We start from the raw sequence: 20,865 nt of genomic DNA, 5'->3' as shown, positions 1-20,865 counted from the left end.
CAGCTTTTAACATTTTGACTATATTCCACTTCTGAAGAGAACTGACATCTTATTATGATGAGCACTTACTGTCTGAATATTAAAACAAGACTGCCAACTCTTCTTTGGAAGTCCTCAGGCCTTAAGCTAGAAAAGTCAAAATCAAGAAAAGTTTTGTTCTCTCTTGTTTATACTAAATCACCGAACCCATTTTCTTGCCTGCAAATTTTGTTTCACTAACAAAGGAGTGTGGTTTGTTTTACCCCCCCGGTTTATATAACACATAAATACACAAAAATGACTACAGAAATGGCAAGATACCATAAAGCTGTAACACATCTGACTACAAGAGTCTGCGATGAGCCCGCATCCCTACAGCCATCCTGTACGCCCTCCCTGGCAAGGGGACTCCCCAAAACATCTCTCTCCAGGTACACAGCCACAACTGCCACTCGCAGAGGTAACCAGGCACGCAAGCGGCACGTGGCTTTGGGGGTTTGGGGTTTTTTTTTGCTTGCTTGTGCTGGTGTGGCAGTGCTGGACACCCAAGCCCATATCATTGCCTGCCATGAGAAAAATCCCCAACAACCTGTCCTCCTGGCTTCTTCTCTTTGGTCCTTCGTTCTTGAGTGAACGACAAAAACCGTGCCTTGCAAGGGAAAGTGGCTGCTGAAGAGAGATTGAGCGGAAAGAGTTTTCCTGGCACGGACTTACAAATACTTGGAACCACCCCGCTGCAGATACCCACAGAGCCTAACCTATGAGCCGGGTTCATTTTTTTCCTCCCCCCTCTTCATCAGTTTCTCATCAAATGGGAGCTCAGTGGGAACAGCTCTGGAAAAAGACAAAGTTGGTTTATCCCAAGTAAAAAGCACAATAAGACCAAAACATACAAGACAAAAGAGAAGACAGATTGCTGCGCTCCCCCTCCTTTCCCTCCAATGGTGTGTTTCTCTGTGCAATGTTAAGTATAATAGCAATAGTCTAGTTTTATCACAAATTCACTTTGTTTGCTAGGAAATGAAGTGCCAGACCCCACAAAGCCAATCTCTGTAAGACGCCAATTACTCTGAAATCATAATTAATCCCTAGCGCTTCCCTAAATAAGAAAATAAATCATCAAACAAACAAAATCCAAAGCAGCTCTTTTAAACTGGGCAAAACGCTCTTGGTTCTCCTCCTCTGACAATGGGGATGTCGAGACCAATTAGCAATTGCAGTCTTCTTGGGTTTTGCTCTGTTTTCTTCCATTGCAAGCGGTCAACCCAGATCTGATGGCTCATTTCTATACACGCAATGCCATGGACAAATTACAGAAGACTAAAACCTGAAAGGCTTTTTTTCTACCCGACTATCCTTGACGTTTTCATTACTCAAAGACAGCAAACAAAAAGCTTAAGCTGAGAACTAGGTGATAGTTTGAAAAAGTTTTTAATTAAAAAGCAAAATGGTCCATGGAATTGCTTCTAACATAGCTAATAATTTGCTGCAGTTATTATTGTGCTGTTTCCATCTGCCAATAACCATTTAATCCTTTTGCCAAAGGCAATCTAAAGCTTTATGTATTTCCATATGTATTTAAGGGAAACCATAAAAGATAACTTGGAAATAACAACTTTCAATTTTTGATATACAAAAATCTGAGCTACAGTAGTGCACGCACCCGTCGGCTTTTCACTAGCGCTCAGAAACGTTACTTGACAGCTTCTACTCCAGGCAATAGTTTGAATGCTAAGACTAAAGTTTTGAGCCAATACAAAATCTTCGTTAGGATTCAAATACAAAGCAGAAAGCCAGCTACATATAGCTCCCCTTGAAGTGCTTTCTTCAATGGGATTGCAGCTCTCCTCCTCATGAACAGCCAGTGTTCAGGCACACTGTGAAAACAGAAGTTACATGGCAAGAATGAAAATTTCCCTGTTTGACAACGTAGGTTTGGCTGCAAATACTTGAAAGCTTCTCTGTTCCCATATTCAGCATCAGTGACTATTTTAATTACTAACAACTTCTCAAACTGTTTCAGAATTACTGCTGAGCAGCTTAATCTCACTAAAAAGCCTCCAACTCCAACAATGTTATTGCTAAAGTTTGTGGATAAAAAAAGAAAGCAGAACAAAAGCAGGTATTTCAACTATTCTTTCCGAAAAAATCTCATTAAAAAAAATAAAATTATACATATTCAAAACCTCTTTGAAAGGAATACAGCAGAGTGCATTTTCAAACCTAAATAACTTAAGGAGATGACAAGAAGTGTGTAAGCTTGTAGTTCATACACATTTCTAGGGATGGGAAGTATTGAAGCATATCACAATTAAAATGTTAACAGAAAAACAAACAAAAAAACCCTCTGCAAATACTTTATCAGTAATGATCATCCCTCCCCAAATAAACTCAGCATTTACTTTACACAAATGAAATATTATTTCCATTATAGGAGAAAGCAATGGAAGCATAATAGTTGGTGCACATCCTACAAATGTAGCTTTAGTAGTGACAGATTTTAAGTTTGAAATTCAGTACATTTATTGTTCAAGATATTCACAGTCCAATGGCACACTTACTGATTTCATTAGATATTATTTTATTATTCATTATTAGGTTCTAAATTTTTGCAACAGAAACAATTACTTCGCTGATGACTGCCAAAGGCAAACATCCTATTTTATATGTACACAAAGATACCAATATATGTTCAAATATTTCAATTCATACACACACACCTCTCCAATCTTTGCAGTTCAGTGAAGTGTAAACAGTTAGTGTTGTCACTAAAATACACATTCTTCATTCACAGCAACAATACTCAGGTAGATTAATAAGCTTTTATACCTGGGCTCTATTATTCCTCTGCCATTCATTAACATTTCTTCCACCTTGACAGCAATTTAACTGGCACAGTACCAGAAATACAAGTAGGTCAGCACAAGGTGTTCCTCTCTACAGTTTCATCTGGTATAAACATCCTATCTGAGTTAGCTTTCAGGTACTACATTTAAATATTCCTAGTGCCAATTAAGATAATAATCAGAACTATTTTGGATATCATTGTCCAAGTACTACCCTTATTTTTGGAGGACTGGTTCTGTTAAGGACAGGAAGGAAATTTCACAGCAGAAGCGAGGAGTCCTCTGCAGCTCTCCTGGCCAAGCTGATGTCCCAGATTATGCATCAGTGCTAGCTCCGTGGAAAACCCCCTTGAAATCCTCAGCACATCCAAGAGAAAAATGTATATACACGTAGAGAAAGGTAAATTTAACAGTGAGGTTTGATAGTCACATATAGTATACTATTAAAAGTAATCATAACAGGCACTTAAGCCAGTCAGACACAAGGTAATCTTAAGGGCATGAGAAATAGCAGTGGATATGTAAGAACATTTACTCCCCCCACCCCCGTTTATGAAAAAAGTGGATACAAATCAGCGGTCTCACAGAAAATGACACAAAAAACTTCGGACATATGTTTTGCTAACATACTAAGACATATTCAGCATTTAGAGCAACTTGTAATACGTTGAGGATCTGGCCCTGAAGTTGGTGTATAAGAGTCAAGGATCAGGAATTAATTCTCCGTGAAGTGCAATGGCTTTTTGGTGTATGCTTTGTCTTACACTTTAGGACTACAGTTGAGTCAAACTCAAAGCAGCAAGCTCACTTCTAACCACATACCCTGTGACACATCATAACTTACAAGATCAAGTGCCAGCACTACAGGTCTAAATCAGAAAAACGGGTCAGTGTGAGGAAGAAGTGCTTAATTTTTTTTCTTTTCCTTTTTTTAACATAAAAGCAAATTCTACCACTCTGAACTGCTAAGAGCATTTGTATATTGTAAATTAAAATACTTCAAAAGGCAGAAATAAACCAACATTTTCAATTCCTTCCTGATCATTGCAAATGCAATTTTTACTCTGAACATTACATGCCCCCATTTGTGATCACTGGTATACTGACAGCGTGTGCTTTAGGACACTGCAGAATAACACCCGCTGCCTGATTAAAAAAAAAAAAAAAAAAAGAAGAATGAATTAAATTAAAAGTTGCTAGAAATAACTCACAGGCAAAAAATAAAACTAAAAGAAAACAATAGCAGTAGCCTAAAGAGACATATTTTTTTCCTTCAGGAATGAATTCCCATCTGCTTTTAAAGAGCAACATGTTTTTCCATTGCTGGGAATTACAGCCAAACCCAGGACAATAAAACAGCAAAGCCACAGGCAAGAGCGGAGGGCAAGTGAAGCTGGCTGACAGAGTATCAGTCTCGGTCCCTCTTTTCTAAGCCTGTGTTTCGGTGACAGCTCAACAGTCCCCCGCTGCGCTGGCAACGCTCTCCCCTCTGCCACCCCCAACAAAGGGGAGCTCCCGGTAACTCCGCTGCATGCAAGGTAGCGTGGAAAAGGGAAGGCAAGGGCACGGGAGGGAGGCAAACAGCAGAGTCAGCACTGCCGGTAAACGCCAGCATCTCCCATGGCCTTGGCTGGTTTGGTGAAACTACTGCCGCTTTATAAAAGCTCATGGGAAGTGAGCAGCCCCGTCGGCAGAGGAGTGCTTACCCCTGACACAAGTGATGCTCCATTCTCAGGTTCTCTCTCCAAACAGGCATGCAACAAGAAACAACCCTTCAAAGGCACGGGGAGGACAAAGGCAAACACAAGAGCTCGTTTACAGAATCTGGGTGGACGATGCCACTAAAATAGTTAATGAAGATACAGAAAGGAAGAGAAAAACCGTATTGAAATTAGCTGTAAGGTTCCTGTACCCTAACTGTTTTGGCATTTAAGGAATCAAAATGTACAGCTCTTTGGGCTGTACAGAGGAAGAAAATCTCAGGTTTGAGAAGCAGGCTAAATTCCATACCTCAGCACTGTTTGGTGCTCACTTGGGGGCTCATTCAAATTCCCTCTGGTGTTTTCCCCAAGTTGCTCTGAGGATCACTGTTCCTTGAGTTACTTAGGAAGTAGTTTCCACTGTATCCTCCTGAGCTGTTAATGGGTCTGACCTTTTTGGAAACGCTAATGTCCCTTTAGCCAGATGCATTTGGTCTCCTCTGCTTGATCAAACTATTAGCAAATCATTATTCCACTGAAGGACAAAATGTTCTTTCCCAGATGAGCCATGCATAAATTTCAGTGCAAATACTGTCTTGTATACCAAACCTTCTGTTTTGCATAACTGTGCTAATTGTCAACCATGCTTTATATACTCATAGGGTGACTACACACAGTACTTTATCAGGTCTCAGTTGAGATAAGATGTGATGAAAATCATCCCACTTAGGGCAACAACCCCTCCCAACCCTATCTCTGCAAAACGTGTCAGAGGAACCAGATCTTTCTAAAGCGACTAAAAAGGAGAGTGGGGAGAGGCAACGTAACGCCACAAACTCTTGCAGTTCAGTACCGCCATGCCAATGAGTGATTACCCAGACGCTCACGCTGCCCTCATTCCCAATCTGCCCAAGCACATTCTGCACGTACGAGGTTCTTGCGAGACCAGCAGTAAGCAAAATCCCATGGGAAGTCCTGTGGAGTTAGTTATTTCCTTTCTGGTGATTCAGCTCGTTTATCCCAAACAGTGACATTCGGAAAACATTCCGCATGCCAGGTATTTCCTCACCTTCCAGCCACCTGTGCCAAACACATCCTCAGCACTGATAAATGTGTGTAGGAAGGTGGTGATCCCGTATTACCCGTGTTGGATGAAGGCTGAGTCTCTTTTCCTCACCCACCCACACAAAAATGTTCGCTTTTCAATGAGTGATATAAATTAACAGATCCTCTGTATCATTCCAAGAGAAACTTCAGAGGTTCATCTGAGGTCTTAATCTTGCTGCGTTTCAATTTGATGGTGTTCTTCACTTTGAAAATCGCGTTTGACTGTAATACCGTACCCTGGTGTAGAGCTAAGCGTAACACCTTCAGAAAGAAAGGCCCTCCAGCAGTCAAGCCAGAGTCATTTCAGCCACAGATGCTTTAACTACCAAAGTGTACTTTCAAATCACACGTTTCTGATGAGACATACATGTTCTTTTGTAGTATCTTAGAAGTTCAAAATCTGAGGGCCCAGTCCCAAGGCATGATGTGTTCAGCACCTTCAACACCTGTTGAAGCGGAATTCAGTGGGAATTGAACACACTCGGCATCCAGCATAACTAAAGGAACATGTTTGTATTTAAAAATTAAAACCATGAGCTTTAGCCAGGACATGAGTTGAAGAGTCTATTGTTTATTTTTCCCCATACAGAAACTTCACTCATTTATTTTTTTATTTTTTTGATGACTTCACTCCCAAAAGCCTGTGTCTCTTTTTAAGCTACTATACAGGATTGGATCCGTTGCCTTTAAAAATGTTAAGCAGAAAGCCTTTCCCTTATGTTTGGAAGATCTTTCCCTCTGTGAAAAACTAGATGTAAAGAAGATAACACATCCTAATTTGTTGGATGTCCTTTTTCCCCCCTCTATATCTAAGTGCTCTCTTACCTTTACTGTAGATGCTTTTGACTAAAGAGACAAATTTTCCCCAATCTCTTAAAAGACTGTTTACCCTCCTGTACACCTATGATGGAAGGCATCCTCACTTTTTTTTGTAGTTGGTACCTTCCTCTATAAGAAAGAGAGGAGTTTGGGGAGGTTTTGGTTGTTTGGAGTGTTTTTTTATTAAAGTTTATAGTTTAAACATGTCAATATCTGATAAACAAGAACATGCATGTTTTGGAATACATATTTTAAGAGTCAAAGGCTTTAGTTGATTCGAGCTAGTGTGCTGCTGCAAAGATACTTTTTGGCATCAACTATGCTCTCATTTGAGCCAGAGCAAACCTTCATTGGCTTGCTTTTTATCCCCTTCATTCTCTGCATTCCCATTGAGAGTTATTGCAAAGTGAGAAAGATATTTTTTACATTAACTATTCTACTTTGACTAAGAACCAGTGAAAGATTTACAGGTTCCCAGATTCCCGCTTTACTATTGTGTCCTGTAAGCATGGAAACTGATACTACTATAGAAACAATGCCAGCCTTCGCTTTCACCATGACCTGCTTTCCACCAGTTTAAAAGCAGTCAGTCCCATTAGCGTACTTTTATAAGCACACTTGTCTTAAGAAGATTGTCATCGTATTCAGAATATTTGATTTTTTGTTACTCCTAACCAACTTTAATCTCAAAATAACTCAACATTTGGTTTCAGTTTCTGCCTAAAACCTCCCTCTCTGCTACTGCCTCCTAAACTGTAACGAAACCGTAATCTGACTGGGGTTCAAACAATAAAATAAGATCCCTCACTCTACTGCGTTTATTTTCCTTTTTCTACTGGGTTTATTTTCCTTTTTATCAGCTATTTTCTGGAACAAAATATTTCTACAGTGGGAAACACTGTCTTCATCCCTTGCTTGTCCCTTTTCACAGTGCAAATGCCAAGGATTTGAAGACAAACACACCCTTTCCACTTAATTTGTAAAGGCAAATGATGCAATCTTTTTTTTCCCCACACAGATCTAATGAAGACACAAGTCTTTGCATTTATAAAGGCAGGTGTCCTTCCTCTAGGCTAAGTCATGTTCCAGCAACAACCTTTTTTCTTTTCTGTTTGAGACAATGTATTATTTAAAAATTACAGGACAAGCAATTTCCTATCAGAAACTGTCCACGTGATTTTGTTCTTACTTGCACTAGAAAGTGCATTGAGACTATTGCTGTTTTCTATTACAGCAGAGAGCAGCCAATAATTATAAAAAACCTAATCTGAACCCCAAATTTAAAAAGAAGAGCATGGGAATTTGTGGAAAGTCCATCTTTCCTAAAGCAAGCTGGCTGTAGCAGCATCATGAAAGCAAGCAAATGAGACCCAAAGAATTCACACTGCTTGCACTTTAAAACATTGCTTTTAAATACTTCTGTGGTTGGATCTTTAATTAATCGTACTTTATAGAAAGCACTGTGAGAAATCAAACAGATAAAACTTCCCAGCATGAAATAACAGAGAAAATGCTCTAGGAAAAAGCTATGATCAAACTGAACAATCTCTGAGTGAAGACATCCCAATTATATAAAGTCATTAAAAAAAAATCATCAGCTTTATAAAAGTTGGATCTCAGGCGATTTTGCCCAAAATAAAATGCAGGAACACTAGAATGAACCTTACAAAAGTTTCAATACAGCATGACACTTGTTGCTTTAACCATTTTTATTACTTTCAAGGACTAGACTTCTCCTCCCTGCCTACCAGTGCTCCTTGCTAATGCTACAGCAGCTGGAGGTGCAAGCAAGGGCTAGCACAGCACAGCCTCCTGCTGAGCTATGCCAGGCATCAGCTGCCCAGGAACAGCCTTCAGTGCAGATTTCCTAGAAAAAAAAGCTGGGGGCAAAGACAAGAGCAGTTCTGACTGCTCCTCTGCCACACCGGTGAAACCTGCTGGTCTGCATGTGAGGGTAAATGAGACACACAGTTACTGCAGAGCTGTCCTTGCAGCAACCAGACCTACCCTGCGCACGAGACTGAGGTGGTCCTGGGGAAAGGCAGATGCTTTCAGGGCAGAGATGCAGCCTAAGAAGTTGCCTTAGAGGGAGAAGGGAACAATCCTTGGTGTCAACATCAGCTCCGAGGCCAAACCTTGCTATTCAGAAACTTTTAAAAACAACTTCTTACTTTCCTGATTTACAGATACTGAAGTATCCCTGAAGAAGAGCCTCAAGCACTGCTGCAGAGCACTACTTCAGAAAGGCCTAGAAATAAAGATCGAACTCAAACCCAAATATTTCTAGAAAGCTGACCTATACTATTAGCATAATAGAAGCTAACTGAACAGACACTGCTCCTCTAATGCACTTTTTTTTTACATTAAACTTCACTTACACGACAGAAGGAAATTGTAATTCACCCTCATAAATTATCTTCCATTTTCTCTCACATGAAACAGTGGGAAGTAATCACCCTATTTTGCTATCTTGATGTATCTTTAAAGGTACTCATTACGAGAAACGTACATCCAGCAGGTGAATAGAGATAACTGGTCATAAGTGACGACAGGCAAAAATATACAAATATCTGATCTGAAAAAAGGCCAAGTTGGAAGCCAGATGCATACTGAACTATCCACTTTACTTGCTGTTTATTCAGCTCATGTCAGGATGATTCAACGCATCTTTACACACAGTTCCCTATTCATATAGCATCTTCTAGTCACAAAACCAGGCATTTTCCATTTCTTTTTCTAAACAAAGGGTAGAACAGTGGAATGGGAACTTGCCATTCAACAGCGGAAACTATTTGTAAAGCTGGGAAGCTGGAGACACTAAGAAGAAAAGGCTTTAATGAAACTGGCCGCTGTGCGTGCCAACTGTCAAGAGTTTTTATATATTCTTCCAAGGAACACTGACTGAGGCTTTTTCTGTATTTACTCTTTACATCCCAGTTATTATAATTCTTTGAATGACGCAAAAGAACAAAATTCATGAGAAATGCTGTATTAGAAACAGGCAGGCTTTTTTTCCCCTGCAACTAGTCTGTAGCTGCACTCAATGACCCATTAACTTATTTTTGGTTCTGTACAAAGCCAGCACCAAGACATTTGTGATTCATTATCAACCAGGCACAGGAATTCACCACTAGAGCCTCAGCTGATCCAGATCCAAAGGAAATCCCCATATGCTTGGAATTTCTGAAATACAAGCATTACAGTCGTTGCCTGGTAAGAAGACAGTTTCTACACACAACAGAGGATATGTTTATATTTATGTTTTTGGAGGATTGTAACTCAGCCAGAGGCAGATAAATTTTCCCAGGGCAACAAAAGTCGTATCACTGACATCCGGGTAAAAAACCAGCACTGTTTCAAGTCACTACTCCAAAGCGTGGAGGCAGTAGAGCTGTGACAGTTTTCCAGACCAACATTCAAGCCTGCGATCCTTTTTATTATTGCCTTGTTTTCATTATGAGATCCCACATTCTGCGGCAAAAAGATGTGCTACACAAAACAGCTTTGCTCGCTATGCAGCTTTCATTCATTCGTTCCCAGAGTACAGTTTGTCCTCTGCCGCTGCTGCTGCCGCCGCTGCGGAGGAGAAAAGCTCTCGCGGGTTTGACTTTGGTGCACACCGTGACACAGCCTCCCGGACCGAGGCTGGAGGCTAGCCCAGGCACCGCTGCTGCCTGTGGCAAGGGCAGACCCCATCCCTTGGACCAGGAGCACTCACAGCAGTGCCCTCACCAGCCAGAGGTTACCAGTAGGTAACGCAGCCCTTTACAACATACCAGTGTTTAAGTGATAGCTAAACGAGCAAAAGTCTTGCCTGGGAGCATATCCAATGACCAGTCTGTTGAGAAGGGCCTTCAGCATTATAGGAATCACATAAATGCTCCACAGTCATCCTCTCTTTTGGACCATGACAAAAGTTTAGCTTATTTCCCTGCCCTCATAAACAGCACACAGAAAGATGGGTGAACCAAGGCAAGCACATCACATTTTCTACTCTGCTATGGAAAAAGTAGAAGGTTACTATGTATTTAAAGATGGTGCAATAATGCGTACACTAGGACTGGCTACAGTAAGGTGGAAATGTTAATTCTGGTATTTCGTACCTTTCAAGAGCTTGAATTGGCAACTTTAATAACGTTCTTTGAATTTTTGAAGTAATATAATTACTTTCAATTAATCAAAATGAGGAAAAAATTAAATATCCTTTCACAAGACATTGACATGAATAACACTCAGGAAGCAGAGTACCAATGCTTATAACTGCCAGGCAGCAGCATCTGAGAAAGTTTCTCCTTCTAGCCAGGACAGGAAATAATTGTCTGATGTCCATTGTCAGAAGCTGACAAACTTAACAGCAACGAGCTACAAGAATAAGTGCAGCTGTGAGGTCTTGATTATATGGAATAGGAAAATACAAGCTTCAAAGTGACCAGTGACTCTCTTGCAATTCCTCTACACTGTCTCATAACACTCTCTCTCTTCCCTCAAGAGGCTCTTGGTCACAATCCTAAAAGCAAAAGATTCCAGAGATGTGAGGACACCCAGGTGAACTGTCTGGGCAGTCTGGGGCCACTTGCCCCCACCTCCCTCCACTCCTCCTGGCAACACACCCCTAATCAGTCCACCCCTGATCATGCTAAGGCTCACCCTGGAAGGGGCCCTTCGCCTGGCAACAGCCCTCTCATGGAGATCTTCAAGGGAAAAAACACCAGACTGAATTCTGTTTTCTGAGCAGAAACACAGAAATCTCTGAAACATTCCCTTTCATAATTCCCCCCAACACTTTGAAAAGATTCAAGGAATGGTATCTGGATGAGACTTCATTTCAATTTTAAAAACACCATTTTGTGCACCATTACCATTCAGAAAGTTTTACCTCTGCTCCTGAGTACTTGTGTGTGTGCTGAATGAGCTCCGCTAAGCAGACTTCATCACTGACTGGCATGGACTGAAAATGAAGTTTGAAGATCTCCCCGCGAGTGGCTGCATCTGGCAATGGCACATAGATAATTCTGTCTATTCGCCCTGGTCTCAGCAAGGCCTGCAATGAAAACATCACAGGAAAAGTTATAGCACGTGGCACATCAAGAAAGTAGAAATGACAACTCAATTAAAAACAACACCACCAACAATTTCAGCAAAAGCAAGACGCTGCACAAGAACAATCAAGCCATATGCAAGAGGGGTTATTCTCCTATGCTAGAATGGATCAGTCACTGAAAAGACAGTAAGGCTACTCAGCTTGTGAAATACCAGTTTATGGAAAAAAGGAATCATAACGGAATCATAAAGGAGTCATAGTCATTTTCCTAAAATAATAATTTTAGGCTTGTTGCAAGGTGTGCTGGAATGTTAGGACTTGGCAGAAGGACAAGTAGCAATGGACACATCCCAAGTTCAGATATTCAATCAAGACGAGAGGAGAAAAAAAGTTTTTTGTAGTGAAGCTTACAATCTGGAATCATGTTGCTTTGTCCTAAATTATTAAAGCTGCACACGCTTACAGAAGAGCGGATTACTCTGACAGCTTTTTTAATGGAAAATAAGGTAACAATAGACAGAGGCCAGTGATGTTAAGCTTCAAAAAGGGAGAGAAAAAAAACATAACTTGCAAAAGCACTATAGTTAATACATTTTAGCATCAGCTTTGAAGTTTTGGAAAAGCCTGCATTTTTCCTCCTCTTGTGCCACAAGGCAACTGAAAACTCAAGAAATGAACACAGTTACATGCTAAGGCCCCAACACTGCAGTTTCATACATGTATGTTGGCTCTTGCACTTTGGTTTCCCAGGGTTACTCAGATTATGTATATACACCGGGGAGGTGGGAAGGTCACAGAGCAAACTCTGGGCAGCAGCAACAGACAACGTAAGAGGGGACAAAGGGCAGCGTGGAAGGTCCAGACTGGACAGGAGGGAAAAACCTCTAGAAGAGAGGCGCAGCCTCCGGCAGGTCATCAGGGAAGCTGCGGAAACTCTGTACTTGGGTGTTTTGCGGCTCAGCCAGATGAAGCTAAGCCCTCCCTGAGCTGGTGCTGGTGATAGTCCCACGTTGTGCAGGAGGAGGACCGCAGGGCCTCTGGAAGCCTCCTCCAACCAGTGTTTCTGTGACTCTATGCTTGCCAGATGGGGTCAAAAAGTAAACTTTTAATCTATATATAAAACAATTCTATCTGATACATAGGAGAAGCCAAGCTCTTAAATTTATGAGAAGAGCGGAAGCTCATTTCCCTATGTTCCTAAAAATCTCCAAGATGTTTGAAAATCATCTACAGTAAAAAAGCAAAAACTATTCCAGCCTTTTTTACTTGACATTTGGAAAAAAAAACCCCAAACAAAACTGTACATAGCAAATGCACATAAATAGTATTTAAACTATTTTTAAAAAACTGAACAATGTTTATAAGATTCAGCATGCAACCTAAATTGTTTTTATGTTATGTTCTCCCTTGGGCAGAGTAGGTTGAGTTCCAGATGACTAGAGATATTGCATGGCTGTCCTGGGCTGTCAGCCAATAAGTCTTTTCCCAGCCTGATCATGTCAGTGAAAGTCATGCTGAAAAAATAGTAGGAAAGAGCTTTCCTTCCTGCGCAGCATTGATCAAGTTAACACCCTTCCTAGAGTTTCTTTAAAAAGACTGTTGCGGTGCTTCAGAGTGGAAAAATGTATCCTGAATGTTAAGAGATGTCTTGTTATTTTTAAAACATGAAACATGAAAACGCTCAGCAGAAAGAACACGGCTCTGCGGTGTGGTGCATCAAGCTACGTAAGGATATAGCCAGGCTGTACTGGGAAGACCAAAGGTCTGTATCCTGCTCGGTACCCTGTCCCTGGCAGTGGCCAATGCTGGATCCCTACAAAAGAGAGCGAGAAGCAAGCCATCCACGGATATTTCCTCAGCAGACTGTGCTACTTTCCACAGCACTCTTGATATATTCACCAAAGAAACCAACTCACTGATGATAACTCAATCACTGTGTAATTCAGCGTCTAAATCGTGTGTGTATCAGGATGTTACCATTTTTGCCAACACACTTGAAAGAGAAATTTGCATGTTTCAAGACTAGGCTTGGAGGGAGAGGAATTATACTGCAATTGTGTTCTGCATGCTCTTAAGGAAATGCCCACAGCTAATTCTATTATTTAGAAGAAACAAGAAATGTTCACATGAGTACGGTGGTGTGCCTCTTTTAAATCAAGGCAGGTTTAATCAGGACGCCTAGATAATTAGGACATTTTCTAGAGCCAGCTTAGCCTCACACTGATGAATGACCATGGCTGTTGTGCAAGTGGGACAGGAAAAATGCTTGATGCCAATCAGCTGGGAGCAAGCGCTCCCCTGCCTTGCATCAGCTTTCAGTTCTGAGATACAGTCTTCTAACACAACGGAGCACCCACGCTTGCAAAGCACAACTGCAGATGTAAAAAAGTGAATTTATTTTTTTCCCCTCAGTTACTAAAAATTGTATTTCCTCCAGGTTGTCCCAAATGCTTTGTGTTTTATATGTAGTCATAGTTGGAGGCCCAAGTTTTAAAACATGCTATCATTACTTTTTGCTACAATCAGGCTTAGGGACCTTATCCAAGATGGCCAGATGTGCTGGGAACTGTACAAAAAAAGCACAAGTCAGTCTCTGCAGCGCTTGCTGCTTAAATAGACACTAGACAAAAAGGAGAGGAGAAAAAAAATCCTCTGTAATCTCACTTGAGTCAAATTCCCTGCAGCCTCTGGAGAGAAAAGCAGATTGAACTGAGAGCTGGTCTCCACCAGCCCTCCTGACAGTCCAGCCGGACGGGAAACGTGGTGACCCTGGGCACAGCCTGATGGCTCCTCGCTCTGCTGTCACCACCCCGTCCCTTTGGCAAGCCACGGGCCCCCTCCCCTCTATGCTTCCGAGGAACTAAAAGCAGAGGGAGAGAGTGAGGAAGGGGTCTGCCTTGACCCTTCCCGCGTTACCGGAGGGCGAATCCCCGGTGAGAGGCCGCAGGTGGGCTGCAGAGCTGCTCTGCTGCCTGCTGGTCTGAAAGCAACCGGAGAGCAACGGCAAGTCAAGGTCATTCTCATTTGCAGGACATCACACTGCCCTCTCAGGCTTTTGGTCTCTGCATACTTCTCATGGAGATACTTTTCTTTTTGGCCAAAATAATTCAGGACTCAGAACTAAGCTGCACGTAGAGGTCAGCAATAAGGGAACAAGATATCCCTCTTGATGTTTTTGCACACTGAAGTTTCCCCTGGAGGAAAACAAGCTCTTTCTGGTTGCTTATAGAAGCCTACTGTGGCATTGGACATGGCCACCTGCAGCAGCGGTGCCAGCTTTAACACCAAGGCTCAGGTCATGCTTACTTCTGCTGCTGGCAGCAGCTCTGGGTTTGATGGATGCTGGCACCACCTTTTTTCTCAACTCCACTTTTCTTACAGACCTAGAAGCTATTTCTCTTCTCAGTGGGGCGTTGCGTGATGCAGGCTTCCCCACGGGAAGGGTTTTGGAGGTGGTTGCTCCAAGTGCACCACGACTTTCACAGGCCGTTCCAGAAGATGGAGCTTCAGTCTTGCAATTTCTACTGTGAAAACTGCCAAGGAGGGCGATAAGGACACCCGGGTCACCTCTGGACCAGCCCCGTTGCCCGCCGGGTGCATCGAGATCTGGCCCTGACCCGTTGGCCAGGTGGGAGGTGAAGCTGCCTGGGATTGATCCTTGCTGCCGAGCTGGATGAGGAGGAGGAATTGGGCAGGAAAAGGCGGTGGCTTGGGTGTACAGGAGGGGGAGGGTGAAGAGTTGAAGTGGGGCTGCAGGTTCAGGCAGATACGAGCTGCCGGGAGAACAAAATTAACCGCTCGCGGCTGGGAGATGCAAAACTGATTTGAGGCTAGGAGCACACCGAAGGTGGGAAGTTGATGGGGCCAAAATTAATTGATGTGTGTGCAGAGCTACATAATTCACTGATGTTGAGATGTGAGGGTTGCATAATTTATGTAGGCCAGGAAGGGCACAAAATTAAGTAATTGGGTTTTGGTAGAAACCAGAATACTTCATACCATTAAGCAATTCTTTTGCAAGTTTATGTAATTTTTTTTGTTGTTACCACAACAGCTCTGAAAGGGGTCTAAGTGCACACGCACTGAAAGGTTACTGGTGGTACACAGATACAATATTCTTCAGGGGAGCACTAGGAAAGTGGGATCATCATCATGTAATACTTAATATCAGCAATAGCACATCAATAGCAAAACCACATTTTAATTAAGAAGAAACTGCCCCCTTTTCAAAAAGAAATGCCTAAATTCTTTGGTAATTAAAATAGAGTATTACTTCAAAATATAGCATTGGAAAAGATATCTAGCTCAAAAATGTGTATTTTATGCACAATTATGAAGATAATTATTTCAGGAAAGAAAACTTAAAAACGTAAAGCCAGGAAAACATTTGTGGTTCCTGTTAAGAATGGACTAGAATTAACCTTAGGGTTTGCTAATTTTCCTCATATTTTCCTTTATTTTTCCTTTTTTTTTTTTTAAAAGCATCCAATCTTTAGTTAGCTTTTTCAAAGGATAGTTGGCCATTTCAAGAACTACCTTGTCAACACTGACATACTTCTACAGCCATGCCTAACTCATCAAAATCATTCTTAATCAGATCTTATAACAAAACGTCATACATAAATGGTGCAAGAGGGTAACCTGACACTAGAAAAAATAAATATCATTAAAAAAAAAAAGTGGCAAACTGACAAAATTTTCATTAGCAAAACATAACTTGCATAGCAAAACATAAGCTGCACAGTAAACAGCACATTGAAGTGTGTAAGAAAAAGCAAGTATGTTCAGCATTTTTTGGTAGCGAAGTTCATCCGGAGAATCAATGTTACTGCATGTTCTCTGCTGCATCTCCGCCAAGTAGGAACAGATTTTTATACTAAATTTAAGACATTTCCTTTCAAGTAAATACATTTATTTTAATGCAAAACCTAAAAAACGCAACTAAAAGTTTAATCCTGCCTTTGGAGTCCGTTGGGATTAGACCACAGATGAAAATGAGAGGACTGGAAGTAACAGAACCATCCATTTCCTTTGTAACTAAATCCTTCCAACTTAAATTAACAATTCCCATTTATGAACCCTGGTTGTTGTCCCTACTTACACGGACTCCTGAATATGAGAGGAACTTTGTATCTTGTAACCTAATTTGGTAATGCAATTTTTTTTACTTTCATCATTACAGTATTTGAACATAGCTAAAGCATTTTAAAGTCAGTCATACTCTTCCTGTGGTCCGTGCAAGCCGCAACTGTTTGTGAGATCCTTTCAGTGTTTTTGCCCACATGTCAGGACAGATGTGTTGCAAGTGTGGAAAGTATTAAGGTAAAAGATAGGCTGAGGAAGTGAATTTGTTAACAATGATGAAAGGGCCTTCTTGTGCCATCACATTTATCTCTGGCAGGAGTGAAGTCAGCTCCCATAATGGTGCTTCTCCTACGCTTCTGAGGCTCACCTCGGTGCCTGATATTTTCGCTCTCACTCTGTGCCAGAGCAGGTCATGCTCCCAACGCAACAGACCAGGAAGTGCTCGGCATTTTAGGATCTTTGAAAGTTTCCAGTACGGGAAGCTCATCCATCCTGTTTGCTCGATGGGCTACTAGAGGCTTTGTGCAACCATGGATTAATTACCAAAATTGGAAGGTGCTGAGGGGAAAAGACACATTAGAGTGTCACTATTAAGGACTTAAAAACCACAGTGCAGTGGAGAGCTAAATTCTATTGTTCCACAAGGTTTTTATCCCCCCTCCATCTGGCATGAGTTGCTTCAGGAGGCAACCTCAAATTCCTGTTTCAGGTGACACGCTTATTTGCTGTGTCACAAGGCTGGAGTCTTGTAATTACAGGCTCCTGAGTCAAGCGATACTGCTTTTTTCTTGCCAAGAGCCCCTTTCCCCACACTCTTCCTCCTCCTCACCTTCCTCCTTCTGTGCCAACATCTGTCACCACCATCAGCACATGCCAACATCTCTAACTAGTTCCCCTCTTTGATGACTTGTTTGCTGGTCACCACCCTTCTACTTCTCCCAAGATTTGTGCAGATTACTCTGTTGTTGTTACACAACATCTACGGTTCCTCTCAGGGTGGAGCAGTTTGCTTCTTTAACCTGCAATATACCCACTACTTCAAAAACTGCATTCACAAACAGAATTTTATTAGGTATTATTGGAAACTAGCTCCTACAAAATGTTGCAGTCTTCTATTATCAGTCCCCATGCAAAGACTTCACCTTCCACAAAGATTTCTAAAAATCAGGCTGCACAACCTTTCCATCATGTCAGTCTTGCTCAAGACCTGGAGCATTGTGCAAGTTGACAAGAAAAGACATGATAGATTTGACAGCAGGTGTTCAGGAAGAATGCGCACTATCAAGTGGCAATGAGCACAGCGGGAACATTTTACTCAAGTATTAACCAGAAGTACTAATTAAAGGCAGAGAACAAACACATGGTTTGATATGCCAACAAAGAGTAAACCAACTTCAACAGGGAGACAGTTTATATCATCCAAGTGCAAACCAAGATGAAGCGATACGGAGAGTTAACCATCTGAAAAGTAAGAATGCAATCTGTCCTTCACTGCTAAGCAGTCAAATGCCCCTGCTTGTGTAGGTTTCATCTACTCGCTTTGCTTATGCTCCAGGTCTACTACTATTAGTTAATCCTCTTCCTCCAACCACTGATTTTTACCTGTTTCCTATTTGTCTCATCAATAGAGGGAAACTTTTCCGTGCAATTCAATATATCTTCTGGAATCACTCTTTTTGCTGGCTACCAACAGGAGCTAACACCTTCAGCTACCATTACAGATCAGTCTCTTAGTTATTACTGCAAAACACAGTTTACCCTACAGTTCCAGTATGCAGAAAAATAAGAATTTCATATTTCCTTATAAAATGAAACCTGGGGAGAGAACTGCCTTGAATCAATAGCAATCATTGGCGTCACTTGCTTGAACAACATACCCTGCTTCTGCACGTTTCACAGCAGATCAGCTGTTCCCACTAAAGGTCGTGATTTTAAACAGATATGAGCATTACTTAAATAACTAAGTATAAATAGGCAGCGCTAATAGTGCTTCAAGAAAGCAAAAACTTCCAGAGTTGATGTGAAAGCATACCGACCCTCCACACGACCAAAGCATTCAGAACCGCTTTTGATTTTATTTTCTTTCCCTGACACCTGCTGTCAGGCGTGGATGAGGTCCCACTGTGGGCCGAGTAGCTAAGCACCACCACCACCACCACCACCACCGCACCGTGCCTGCCACACAGCCGGCTCGTACGCCCCAGCACCCAGCGGTGCTGCCTGCAGCCTGGCATCTGCACCACAGCCCTCACCTCCTTGCCAAATCATGGCATTTCGGGCTGCTCCGTCTGGAGGTAGCTGTGCCTCTGACTTTGGCGATATGGCACCAAGTGCATAACGCCAGCGATTATCCAGCTGCCTTATCTTGCCTCTACAGCGCAGGGAAGAGGCTGCTGAGCCCTCCTGCCACCTCTTGAGCTCCCCGCCCACGGTCCCCCCTGCACCATGGGTACACTCCTGCACCAGACAGCAGCCGTGGCAGGAGGGAAGAGGGATGGGTGGTAGGGTTATCGCCTCTTCACCATCTACAGAAAGTGCTTGTGGATACAGAAGGAAAAAAACTCTGCAAAAAGCCAGGCTTGTAATTCCAAACCTGCACAAAGCTGGACACACCAAAATATTCTCATCTTTTTAATTAGAGTAACATCAGTGTCCCAAGCACTGTACATCACAGTCCTGCCACTGACAGAGTTTGATTAATACAGCTAATTCAAGGGGAATCGTGGAGAAAGATGACTTGAGGAGACTTGTTTCGTTGCAGCAATGAGACCGTGTAAACACAACTGTGAGGAACAATGTGCTCCTTGGCCCATGCAGACAATACCAGAGCACGTTTTTATGTGGTTTTGTTCAGATAGGATTAAAATATCTCAAGAAACCAAGTTTCAATCACTTCTCTTGGCAGAAACATCTGCAGGCAGATACTCTGCAGCTGCAGAACCAGTATCTCCATGCTTTTTTCCCCTGACATTTCAAACAGTTAAATTGGCCAGTTGGCACAACTTACTACAGTGCTCATTGGGAGCCAAGTTTTGCCCAGGCCTCCATCTATAAAAGTCTAAACCTGTCAGTAACACAGCACATTTTCAATGCAGTAAAAGCAGTGCAAATCCAAGCAACCCTATTGATACAATTCCAGATACTCCAGTTTGGCACTACAGAAATTCAGCTCCAAATCAAGCCTCTTACGTGTATTCAAAGACATGGAGGCACCGACAGGGAATCAGGCTCTCCTCCCCGCTGCTTTGTGAATATGCGCTCAGAAAAATCTGAGGCAATTTATAGCAGATTCTCCACAATCTGCCCATACTTTCAGGACACTCAAACACACGTTTTCAAGCCACAAACTCTGTAAAAAACAGTGCCCGACCTTTCTTCCTCTGCTCGTTCAGGCTGCAGCTGCGCCGTTCTCTCCTTGCACCCGTGCTGAGCGGCAGAGTCTCGGCTCAGGGCTTCGGCGCCGGCTTCCTTTGCAAGGGGGATTTCAGACACAAGATCTTGTTCTCCCCCCATGTCCAATCTGAGCAGTCTTACCGCAGTGGCGTGCGGACAGAAGATGTCCCAATTTTGGGCGGTTTTCCTGCAATGTTAGTAAGGAGCAGGAGCGACCTAGTCCCTTGCCATTTGCTGGATGCCACAGAGAGGTTTTGATGTGGAGAGGGCATTGGAACTCCCCCTCTTCTCCTCTAAACGCTATGCAGCTCTTCCTCCCCCATTTCTATTAAAATCATTTTTAGTAAAGTTAAAATTAACTGAAGAAAAAAAAATCTATCATCAGCTAATAAACAACGTAACACACTCTCTTCAGTGTATGTTTACATAAGAGAGTCCTCCGTGCTCCTGTCTAAGAGGTGCAAAACCTCAGGAATGTCAGTTCTTTTTTTTTTTGATTGTCCCTCTTTTTTTGAGGGTGGGGGTTTAATAAAAGAACCCCTTTAGAAAAGATAACAATTACATGTAATGCAACCTGGAACCAGACTCTTTTGGCAATTAATCACCCAAGAGCCGTTGCAATCCTGCAGGCTGTTTCTGACAGATTTTGAGAGCTTTACAGGAATCACTGGGATAAGATGTGCCTGGGCTGGCTTCTGACAGGGACCGATCATGTACAAAGTGGATTGTTGATTTTGGGTTTGTTTTTTTTTTTTTTTCTTTTTTAGTTTGTATATTCATGCACACACACATATACACACACCGAGACATGTGTGTATATATACACATTTCTATAGGAGTCTGTCTTTACATACATGGAACAACTGCAGAACTCATTTATTAGCCCAAAGGCAAA

At 42.1% G+C, this 20,865-nt stretch overlaps 1 protein-coding gene across 1 annotated transcript in view; it reads right to left on the bottom strand.

Moving 5' to 3' along the window:
• LOC104167906 (spermatogenesis-associated protein 5-like) overlaps window positions 1-20,865 on the bottom strand; it is a gene marked incomplete at its 5' end in the record, with an annotated part of 164,324 nt that overhangs the window by 27,140 nt on the left and 116,319 nt on the right. Inside the window, 1 exon segment of the mRNA XM_009708304.1 lies at window positions 11,311-11,492. Within this exon segment, the coding sequence (XP_009706606.1) occupies window positions 11,311-11,492 (182 nt within the window).

Source organism: Cariama cristata, unplaced genomic scaffold (assembly GCF_000690535.1).
Source record: "Cariama cristata isolate BGI_N322 unplaced genomic scaffold, ASM69053v1 scaffold6679, whole genome shotgun sequence".
In the NCBI taxonomy this organism is placed as follows: Eukaryota; Metazoa; Chordata; class Aves; order Cariamiformes; family Cariamidae; genus Cariama; species Cariama cristata.
The sequence above is the reverse complement of the archived record's forward strand: the minus strand, read 5'-3'. Positions and strand labels throughout refer to the sequence as shown.